General features: G+C 39.3%; 1 protein-coding gene across 1 annotated transcript in view; it reads right to left on the bottom strand.

Annotated features, from left to right (window-relative positions):
• TAF15 (TATA-box binding protein associated factor 15) overlaps window positions 1-12,130 on the bottom strand; it is a 34,358-nt gene that overhangs the window by 19,589 nt on the left and 2,639 nt on the right. The window contains exons 2-6 of the mRNA XM_062175539.1: window positions 8,010-8,049; window positions 5,402-5,453; window positions 5,233-5,317; window positions 5,047-5,149; window positions 1,244-1,437 (exon numbers count right to left, since the gene is read on the bottom strand). Coding sequence (XP_062031523.1) covers window positions 1,244-1,437; window positions 5,047-5,149; window positions 5,233-5,317; window positions 5,402-5,453; window positions 8,010-8,049 — 474 coding nt within the window. The remainder of the gene's footprint in view (window positions 1-1,243; window positions 1,438-5,046; window positions 5,150-5,232; window positions 5,318-5,401; window positions 5,454-8,009; window positions 8,050-12,130) is intronic.

The raw sequence follows: 12,130 nt of genomic DNA on the forward strand, positions 1-12,130 counted from the left end.
ACACCTGACATTCTTTGGAAAATGGCATAAGTACACAGAACTCAAACGCAAGTCATCACAAAATCATCTGGAGTTTGAGAATTATGTATGTGTCAAATTCCATTCTACCACAAATCAGACAGCAAACTAGTGATATGGAACAGCTGAAGTTAAAATACATTACATGCAAAAACTCTAATAACTTAAATGAAAAGCATAACACTAATCTTAAAAGTTATTATTTTTTCACCCTAAAAATACTTAAATGTAAATCAAGCATGGACAATGACTAACTGGATTTCAAACTCAAAGATATTCAGTGAATGAATTTCCATTTAAAATCATTTACTTATTTTATCAGCCAACAAGTGTTTATTGAGCACTTACTATGAATCAAGCCCTATTAAGCACTAAAAATACAAAGCTGAGTAAGACAGGATCTTTACCCTTAAAGTACTCATTATCATGGCATAAAGAGATTCCTAAATAACAACAGCACATACAACATGCTAGTAGAAAACAAAAGAAGGGGCTGGCGCTGTGGTGTAGCGGGTAAAGGTGCCACCTGCAGTGCCGGCATCCCATATGGGCGCCAGTTCGTGTCCCGGCTGCTCCACTTCCAATCCAGCTCTCTGCTATGGCCTGGGAAAGCAGTAGAAGATGGCCCAAGTCCTTGGGCTCCTGCACCCACATAGGGGACCCCGAAGAAGCTCCTGGCTCCTGGCTTCGGATTATCGCAGCTCCGGCCATTGCGGCCAACTGGGGAGTGAATCAGCAGATGGAAGACCTCTCTCTCTCTCTCTCTGCCTCTCCTTCTCTTTGTGTAATTCTGACTTTCAAATAAATAAATAAATCTTAAAAAAAAAAAAAAAAAAAAAAGGAAATAATGACTGGTAGTCCTTTTAAGACTATGAGCTTAGAGAAGGCTTGTAAAGGATCATTTCCTCAAATCAATTCTATCATCATGACCTAAAGAACTTACAGTACATTACCATCAAATGATCAGAATTTCCTGAGACAACAAAGGAAATTCATTTAGCAGCCATCAAAAAGTCATGTGACTACTTGGGACTCTCCAAAAAAGGTCAGAAAGAAAAATCTAATACACTAGTTTTGATTGTCATGAGAATATTTCTTCAAGGTCATCCCAAGTTTTTTTTAACAGACAAAACCTTCTATGGGTCTTTTAATTCAAAACTCAATAAACAAATAATTCTGTGAAGGAGGGGGAAAAAGTAAAGTAATTGAGGTCAATACATCTTACCTTGTGTGTGGTGGCTGTAATTTTCCCTTTGTGAATGATAGGATTGCTGGTTTTGATTATAGGAATCATGCTGTTGATCATAATTTGATTGCTCATCATATGAGCCCTGATGCTGATCATAGCCTGACTGCTGATCATAGGAATCTTGTTGACCATAGTCTGACTGGTCATATGAAGGTGCTCTTCCACCTTGGCTAAACAGAAATCAAGAACATGAGAGACCTGATAGAAGAACTATGATTATTGTAGTATCTTGACTAGTAAGAGGACAGGTAAATTAGACCTCAGTCATATTTAACACTTTTCTCATAGTAATTATTTGGTTTTTTTAAAAAATCAACAAAGTCAGGCTCATGTACATATTTTTCAACTTAATCCTTTTATCTACAAAATCCCCTTATCATTAGTGAAATGCCCTTTATAAGACAGTATCACTATAACTGAAGAGGTATCATATTATATTAAAACCACATGCATCTTTAGAACTAGTAAAAACAAGAAATAACTATGGTTTTACTGCCTCTTTGAATAAAAAAGAGAGAGATGTTACATAGTACAGGAATGTCGATTCTTTAACAAAATGCAAGGAGTGATGAAACCTTTTGATACGTTGAAAGGCTCTGTATTACTTAATTTTGAATACAATGGCATTCTTACAAAGTATTATCAAAACTATTCTCTTAAAATTATACTTAGAACCTATAATATATTCCTTTAAACATCTTCAATCTAAGTGTATCTTCAATGAAAGTGCATCTTAGAAAACAGTAATACATCATTCAAATGTTAAGCCTGGTGAGTTAATAGAAAGGAACTCACTTTGTGATGACATTTTTTTTAATCTGAAAAGTAGTCTATCTGCTCTCTTATTTCTGGTAATTCAAAGAGAAAATTCTAAATAGGTTTTGAGTAATGTGACTATATCAATTACCTGCTCTCAAGAGTGGCAATGTTAAAAGGCAACAGTTAATTGGTTCCAACAGGTTTATTTTTTTTAAAGATTTATTTTTATTTATTTGAAAGACAGAGCTACACAGACAGGTACAGAGAGAGAGGTCCTCCATCTACTGGTTCACTCTCCAGTGGCCGCAATGGCCAGAGCTACACCGATCTGAAGCCAGGGGCCAAGAGCTTCTTCTGGGTCTCCCACGTGGGCGCAGGGGCCCAAAGACTTGGGCCACCTTTGGTACTGCTTTCCCAGGCCATAGGAGAGCGCTGGATTCGAAGTGGACCAGCCAGGACTTGAACTGATGCCCATAAGAGATGCCTGCGCTTCAGACCAGTGCTTTAACCCTCGGCACCAAAGCACCGGCCCCCAGGTTCACTTTTTAAAAGGGTTAACAGGGGCCAGCAATGTGGTGTAGCAGGTAAAGCAACCCCTACAGTGCGCGCATCCCATATGGCACCAGTTCCAGTCCCAGCTGTTCCACTACCAATCCAGCTCCCCGCTAATGTGCCTGGGGAAAGCAGTGGAAGATGTCCCAAGTCCTTGGACTCCTGGACCCACATGGGAGACCCAGAAGTTGTTCCTGGCTCCTTCAGATCAACCAAAGTAGCAGCCACTTTGGGGAATGAACCAGCAGATGGAAGATCTTGCCCTCTCTCTCACACTAGCTCTGCAACTCTGCTTTTCAAATAAACAAATAATCTTTAAAAAAAGAAAAAACAATGGGGGGGGGGACAAAAAAGGGCTCATAATTTAACAATCACATTTTATTCTGCAAGAGGAGTAGAATAATCTAATAAAGATCAGTATGTTCCTCACCTCCCTAACTAAAACACAACATGACCATGGTCCAAACCTTAGCACTTTACTTTAAAATGGGTGTTAGGGGAGGGCACTGTGGCACTGCAGGTTAATAAGTCACTTAGGATGCCCGCATTCCATGTCAGGGGACTTGTTCAAGTCCTTGCTACTCTCCTTCCAATTTAGCTTCCTGTTAATGTACCTGGGAAGGCAGCAAATGAAGGCCCAAGTACATGAGTCCCTTCCACCCACATGGGAGACCAGGATGGAGTTACAGACTCCGGCTTAGGCCTGTCCCAGCCCAAGTTGTTGCAGCCACTTGGGGAGTGAACCAGAGGATAGAAGATTGATCTGTCTATCTCTCTCCATGTCACTCTGTCTTTCAAATAAATAAAATGGATTTCTCTTTGTACCATATTTGTATGTCATGCTTCCAAAACTACATTCTTGGGGCCAGAACTGTGGTGTAGTAGGTTAAGCATCTGCCTACAGCACCGGCATCCCATCTGGGACCCAGTTTGAGTCCCAGCTGCTCCACTTCCTATGCAACTCCCTGCTGATGGTCTGGGAAAGCAGTGGAAGATGGCCCAAGTGCTTGGGCTCCTGCACCCGCATGGGAGACCCAGAAGAAGCTCTTGGCTCCTGGCTTCAGTCTCCCTCAGCTCCAGCCGTTGTGGCCATTTGGAGAGTGAATCAGCAGATGGTTCATTTTCTCCGTCTCTCCTTCTCTCTGTAACTATGTCTCTCAAGTAAATAAATAAATTTTTTAAAAGATTTATTTATTTATTTGGAAGGCAGAGTTACAGAGAGGCAGAAGCAGAGAGAGACATCTTCCATCCACTGGTTCACTCCCCAAATGGCTACAATGGATAGAGCTGGGCCGATCCAAAGCCAGGAGCCAGGAGCTTCTTCTGGGTCTCCCCTCCAGGTGCAGGGGCCCAAGGACTTGGGCCATCTCTCCTGCTTACCAAGGCCATCAGCAGAGAGTTGGATTGGAATCTGAGCAGCTGGGACTCAAACCGGCACCCATATGGGTGCCAGCAGTACAGGCAGCAGCTTTACCCGCTACATCACAGTGCCAGCCCCAATAAATAAATCTTAAAAAAAAAAAAAAAAGCAACATTCCTTATTAAAGGATTCTCATCAAATTTAAAACTAACAATAGCGTTTGCAGGGTTATTCCTTCTATGTAGCATAACTTCTAGTTACTAGTCCCTACTTGTGCACTCTTTCAGCTTTTCAAAGCATTCTCATATCTGTAAAGTTGGTAATCTGACCTCAAATATCTCCCCAATTCATGTATTCAACTGATTTTCACTTAGAATGACTTTCTTCACTGCAAAGGGAAAACACTGGAGACCTCGATTCTGCTTCAACTTTTTAGCTATATAACTTGACAGACTGCATAATCTGAACCTATTCTTTACCTCTGTAAAATGGAGATAATTACTGACACAACCTCATGGTGTCCAAAGAATCAGTTCAAGAAGCTAAAAGCATTCTGTAAAATGTAAATTATAATTTAAAAATTATTTATTATTAAATAATAGTATGAATAAAGTTTTCAAACCTGAAAATTTTTTTAAAAATCTACAACCTTGTTGGTAAATATTCACCTACCTTTAACAATAATTAAAACATACTAAAGGGTATTTGACACATGTGGATAAGTTATGGCACTTTTTAAATTAATATTTTTGTCCCTAAAAAAGGAATACATTTGCATCGGTTCAAAAATAAAACAGAAATTTTTAAAAAATGGGCACTGAGGAGTCAAACGGCATAGGTAGGTTTTATTTAATCTAAGGCATAAAGCAGAGATTCAAATTTTTCTAACATTTAAATCATGTACATTACAGCTAAACAACATCACATCATAAAAACCAAATGATAATGCTATTTCCACATGCTCTAGAACACAAAACTGTAAAATCCATACTCTATCAAAACTTTTCTAAAATAGTGGTTAAGTCTAGGTTTGGGTAATAAAATCTGTTTAATACCAGTGTTATTCCACTGCCCAACAAAAATCTCAGTACTTGTATTATTTTCTTACCCTCCAGATGATTCCGTGTTTTGTTGTCCCTGATTATTATATGACTGTTGGCCATATGAGCTCTGCTTTTGATTCTCATAACCACCATAGGACTGTGAATAACCTAAAGATTGGACGAGTAAACTATTTAGTGAAGGCTCTGACGTTTTAATTTCTAAAATAGCAAATTTAACAAACTGACCCAACCTGATTGGCTCTGTCCATAACCGGAGTAACTGCCATAGTTTTGTCCATATGAGGAATCAGTCGTTTGCCCATAACCAGAATAGCTCTGAAAATTAGGTAAATATTCAAGCTTCATCACTTATTTAAGATAAAAATAACTACGAAGAACACAATTTATATTTCAACCTACTTGTGGTGCTTGTCCATAGCCCTGGTTCCCTTGATTTCCATAGGAAGAATAACTGTAAAAGAAAAATGTAATACTTGAAAGAAATGTGCTGTTGTCATTTTGGACTTTCTAATCTCAAATACAAGGCTCTTCTTCTGAAATACTGTCAACCTGCCTGTCTCTTGGAGTTTAAATTAAAAGGTGATAACCAAAAACTGTTAAAAGACAGAAAGAAGGTTTGGGATGGTGTCAGAGAGGGTTAAGCTACCAACTGTGATGCTGGCATCCCATAGTCTCAGTTGCTCCACTTCTATTCCAGCATCCTGCTAATGAACCTAGGAAAGCAGTGGAGGATGGCCCAAGTCCTTGGCCCCTGCGTACAAGCAGGAGGCCTGAATGGAGTTCCAGGCTCCTGGCTTTGGCCTAGCCCAGACTTAGGTTGTTGTAGCCATTTGAGGAATGAACCAGCAGGTGAAAGCAGTCTCATGCGTTCTCTCTCTCTCTCTCTCTCTCTCTCTCTCTCAACTCTGCCTTTCAAATAATTCTTTAAAAAAAAAAAAAAAAAAAAGACATGAAGTCACTCTCAGATCTCTTGAATATCAAACAAATACCAAACGTTTGGCTTCCACAGTCCCCCACAAATAAAACTTCATCAGAATTAAAAAATCCAGGGTCTGGCACTGTGGCGCAGTGGGTTAATGCCCTGGCCTAAAGTGCCGGCATCCCACATGGGCGCCGGTTAGAGACCCGGCTGCTCCACTTCCTGTCCAGCTCTCTGCTATGGCCCGGGGTAGCAGTAGAAGATGGCCCAAGTCCTTGGGCCCCTGCACCCATGTGGGAGACCCGAAGAAGCTCCTGGCTTCGGATTGGCACAGCTCCGGCCGTTGCAGCCATTTGGAGAGTGAACCACTGGATGGAAGACTCTCTCTCCCTGCCTCTCCTCTCTCTGTGTAACTCTGACTTTCAAATAAATAAATAAATCTTTAAAAAAGAAAAAGAATTAAAAAATCCAAAAGAATTATGCTTTAGAATAATAAAATGAAAACAAAAAGAAAGATATTGCAAAGTCTCCTTCCATAGAGAGGTTTTTATTTACTCTCAAGTATAAAGCCAAGATCCAAATTTTTCAGCATTTAAATTACGTACATTCCTTCACAGCTTAACAGGGCTTTACAAGCAATATAAGAATGACCAAGACCAAAGAAAAAAGAAAAGAAAGAAAAAAAAAAAAAAAAAGAATGACAAGACCCACAATAAATAGCAAAAGCAAAAAAGGGTGACTTTTTAAGTTAACATTTTATCAAATTAACTATATTTTATCAGATCTAGTTAAATGTATTTAACTTCCTAGGAAAGGCACAGTGTGGCACAAAAGTCCAGTTTAAATACCTTTAGAAGCATGTGTCTACTGTCACAGAATGAAATTATTTCTGTCCTCAGAGTTGTGGAGCCTGGCACATAGGTCAACAGTATACTTACTGAGTGACTAGTACTTGAATTTTACTTAATTTTATAGCATGTAAGCTCTAACAAGTCAGAAACATTGTGAATATATACTGTGACTCCAATATCTCAAGAAAAATAAAATACGTGCAAAAAAACACAATTATTTTAGAGCTGAAGTGCTATAATCCCTTAACTTTTAACACATTCCATTGACTAAACATTGCTAGATGTCAACTGGATTAGTACTATCTTTTGAGAATTAAGTCAAATCAGTTTTTGTTTTCAAGAACTTAAATTTGATGACCAGATATCTGAGATGCTATTCTGAGTATCTCATTCTGCGCTGCAAACGTTTATGGTTTACGTTCCAGGCTCTAATTCTGGTAAGTAAGAGAAGCCTCCTGCATGCATACATTCATATAAAAATAAACTTTCTTTTTATTGTGAGCATGATAGACACTAAAAAAATGCTAAACATTTCTATTACAGCACTTCAAGAAAAACTGCTCTGAAAAAAATTAGCATATTATATATCAGAAAATTAAGTGCTTTCTTAAGAACCTATAACCATTTAATCACCTAAATATCTTAAAAATTATTTTTTCTAAGAAATTTTCTAAAGAAAACAACCTTGGGGCTGGCGCTGTGGTATGGCGGGTAAGGCCACCGCCTGCAGTGCCAGCATCCCAAATGGGCGCTGATTCAAGTCCCAGCTGCTCCACTTCCAATCTCACTCTCTGCTATGGCCTGGGAAAGCAGTAGAAGATGGCCTAAGTTCTTGGGCCCCTGCACCTGCGTTGAGAGACCCAGAAGAAGCTCCTGGCTTTAGACTGGTGCAACTCCAGCTGTTGCAGCCAATTGGGGAGTGAACAAGCGGATGGAAGACCCCCCCCTCCCTGTTAACTCTGACTTTCAAGTAAATAAATAAATCTTAAAAAAAAAAAAATCTTTACAATATAGTTTTATGTTCACCTCTAAGAGGTTTCTATATTTACTGATGCAGACAGACTCTAAACAAGAAAATGTTTTAAACATGGATTTACACAAGTTGATTCACCCTGTGACAAGCTAATATATAATTATTTAAAGGCACCCAGATCCCAAATCTCAGAGATAAGCCTCACTAAATTCATCTATTTTCCTCACTTCTGTCTTTCCATATTAAAATGTATATATACTTTACCTTTGCTGCTCACCCCCAGACTGACCGTAACTTCCAGAATCTAAAACACATAAGAAAGAATTTTAAATCTTATTGAAAAGTATGCTTCCTTCAAAGACTGACTTTAGGTTATATAGATAAATGTAGTAAGAAATCTCAAAAATTAATTGCAGCCAGAAAAACTAGAAATTAAATACTATGCAAGAAGAAATCTATACAAATGGTATTCGCTTTTTACAAAAACTACATCTTTGAAAACTACTTTACAAATGTGTGCTAACAGTTACAAGTACCAAGTGAACAAATGTGAAACAAAGTCCATCCTTTAACAAAAACTCAAAAGCTCAAGCTATGTATTTTCACTAATTAGGGAGCCAGAGCTGTGGTGTAGCAGGTAAAGCCACAACCTTCAGTGCCGGCATTTCATATGGGCGCTACTTCGAGTCCTAACTGCTCCACTTCTGATCCATCTCTCTGCTATGGCCTGGGAAAGCAGCGGAAGATGGCCCAAATGCTTGGGACCCTGCACCCACACGGGAGACCCAGAAGAAGCCCCAGGCTCCTGTCTTTGGCCAGCTTCAGATCGTCCCAGCTCCAGCCATTGCAGCCATCTGTGGAGTGAACCTGGGAATGGAAGACCTCTCTCTCTGCCTCTCTGTAACTCTGCCTTCCAAATAAATAAATAAATAAATCTTTAAAAAAAGAAAAAACTAATTGGGTCCAAAACGGGAAAAAGATATGCACTTTGTCAAGATAAATCAACAGGACTGTATCTTTTTATATATCCCCACAATCCCAATATATACAAGGGTACTTAAAATGTTCATGGCAAGATGGAATTAAAAGGTAAGTTTACTCTGCTGCAAAAAAAAAAAAAAGTCAAAATCTATACTATTTTTTCATACAAATCTATGGTATGAAAATACTGCCACTGGTTGTATAAATGGGTGACGTCAAATTGGCACTTTCCTACAGTAAAGATATCTAATCAGACTGAACAAGGATTTTTAAAAATCCTTAACTTTAAGAACATTAAATGAAATCTTGATACAACCTATTCAACCTATTTCTATGACTGTCATGAGCGTAAGGCTATCTGAAATGGAAAAGAAATTGTACATCACTACAATGCCTATCATTATAAAATAAGAAAAATAAGAGGAAGCAGAATCTCACCGAACCATGAAGAACTGAGATGCATCTATCAAAAAGCAAAATCAGGGAGTAAAAAGGATTATGAGGCCGGCGCCATGGCTCACTTGGCTAATCCTCCGCCTGTGACACCAGCACCCGGGGTTCTAGTCCCGGTTGCTCCTCTTCCAGTCCAGCTCTCTGCTGTGGCCTGGGAGGGCAGCGGAGGACGGCCCAGGTGCTTGGGTCCCTGCACCCGCATGGGAGACTGGGAGGAAGCACTCCTGGCTTCAGATCGGTGTAGCGCCGGCCATAGCGGCCAATAGGGGAGTGAACCAACGGAAGGAAGACCTTTCTCTGACTTTTCTCTCTGTCTCTCTCACTGTCTATAACTCTGTCAAATGAAAAAAAAAAAAAGGATTATGAGGGAAAAGTATAAGTGCCCCCCAAAAATAATTATTTTCTAAATTTTGATTGCGTTCTCTAACATTATGCTCATTAGTTGTATCATTTCTGTTAATCCTTGGTCTAAATAATGTTTGGTCACATCCTTACTAGTTATTAATTACTTCTATTAATTACAGAGGTATGATTCTAAAAATTTCCCATTTGACAATACACTTGTAAATTTCTTACAATTGTCCTTTTTGTTTTCTGTATTTTGAGGCATATCTGTATTTGTATTTGTTAGGCACATCAAAGTACAGACATAGCTTTGTGGTTTCCCTTAAAATTACATGAAATTAACATTAAAAATGCTCAAGTTTTATTTTGACTGGTAATATAACTATACAATCATCTGTAGGTTGCTGTTTGCCTAATTTTTCCATCTTTCAACATTTCTTGTTCATGCAATTTATGTATTATCACTTTTGAACAGCATATATCTAGGTCATTTTTCCCAAAGTATAAATTTTGTCTTTTTAAATCTGGTATCTTACAATTCTGTTGAGTTTTTATTTATTCCTACCCTCTTATACTGAAACTCTCTACCATGATTTTCCTTTTAATTCCTTTCCTGCTTTCTATTATAGAGTTCCGTTTTTCTTCTGCTTTAGAATTTATATTCAGCTTCTGTTCTTTTACTCACTCAGTTATACATATACTGAATATACTGTATGTAATATAATGTATTCCTGACAAAGTTAAAAATTATATTCAGATGCCAGCATTGTGGCACAGCAAGCTAAGCTCAATGCCAGCATCCTACATCTGGACGCTCCATTTTTGATCTAGCTCCCTGCTAATATACCTGGGAAAGCCGCCCAAGTGCTTGGGCCCCTGCCACCCATGTGGGAGATGGGGATGCAGTTCCAAGCTCCTGGCTTAGCTTCGACCAGCCTTGGACATTTCAGTCCATTTGGAGAGTGAACCAGCAGATGGAAGATTTCTCTTTCCCTGTCACTCTCCCCTTCAAATAAAAAAATAAAATTTCTTTAAAAAAATTTTTTAAAATTATCTTCAGGGCTGGCACTGTGGCATAGCAGGCAAAGCCACTGCCTGCAGTGCTGGCATCCCATATGGGTGCTGGTTTGAGACCCGGCTGCTCCACTTCTGATCCAGCTCTCTGCTACGGCCTGGGAAAGCATTAGGAGAGGGCCCAAGTCCTTGGGCCCCTGTACCCAAGTGGGAGACCTGGAAGAAACTCCTGGCTCCTGGTTTCAGATAGGCTCAGCTCTAGCTGTTTCAGGGAGTGAACTGGTGGATGTAAGACCTCTCTCTGCCTCTGCCTCTCTGTAACTCTGTCTTTCAAATAAATAATCTTTAAAAAAAATTTTTTTAAGAATTATCTTCAACATCCACTGAAATTTAAAGACTTTAATACTCCAATGCCAATCATAGTTTTTACCCATAATTTTGCTTCACTTCTTTCTGAATCTCTAATCATTATAATGTTCAATGTCTTACAGTCAGTACTAGCTTATTTACAGTGTTTCCTCACTCAATGTTGTTTTGAACCCCATTCTCTGGATTTAATTTTCTTTATTCTTTCCACAAAGGCCTGAAAGATACCTAGCCCCATAACAACCTGCGTGCAAAATTCAAGGCTAACCACTTTTTCCTCCTAATCTACTATTAGATACATGACAGGACTTCTCATTCTATTTCCCATGTTTCCCAAGCTTTTACTTTCACCTGTTTATCCTTCTAAATTGGATTCTAAAGGACAGAACACATCACCTACATCTACAAATCTATAATCATTTCTTCTGCTAGGTCTGCTGTTCAACTTATCCACCTTTTCCAATTCTAGAAGTTATACTTGGTTCTAAAATGTATGAGGCCTTTTTTTGTAACATCTTGGTCTTAGGCTTGTTTCCTCCTTTCAGATTTTTCATAATTTGAAACATAGAACTTATGTGCAATCCTGTTTATCATTAACTCTCACTTTGGTGAACTGTTTCCTAAAGTTTTGTGATTTCATTTACTGTGAATGCTTTTCTTGTTTTTTTTCTGAGTCCTTGTGATCTAAGCTGTAAAATTTCCTCCAAAAAAAGGTTTTTACCAAGAACCCCAAAGTTATCATCAGACCAGAAACAATTTTTATGTCAACCTGTCTTTTTTTGACTGGCAGAGTGGATAGTCAGAGAGACAGAAAGGTCTTCCTTTTTGCCGTTGGTTCACCCTCCAATGGCCGCTGCAGCCGGCACATCGTGCTGATCCGAAGCTTGGAGCCAGGTGCTTCTCCTGGTCTCCCTTGTGGGTGCAGGGCCCAAGCACTTGGGCCATCCTCCACTGCCTTCCTGGGCCATAGCAGAGAGCTGGCCTGGAAGAGGGGCAACCGGGATAGAATCCGGCGCCCCAACCAGGACTAGAACCCGGTGTGCCGGCGCCGCAAGGCGGAGGATTAGCCTGTTAAGCCACGGCGCCGGCAGTCAACCTGTCTTAAGGCTTTTTGGAGGCTAAATGAATACCCAAATTGTGTGAAGCACCTGTCCAAGTTACAAATTCTCAAGAGACTTTTCATTCTGCCTCCAGGCTTCCCTTTTTATCTCTTATTTTTAGGAAGG

This window comes from Lepus europaeus, chromosome 18 (genome assembly GCF_033115175.1).
Source record: "Lepus europaeus isolate LE1 chromosome 18, mLepTim1.pri, whole genome shotgun sequence".
In the NCBI taxonomy this organism is placed as follows: Eukaryota; Metazoa; Chordata; class Mammalia; order Lagomorpha; family Leporidae; genus Lepus; species Lepus europaeus.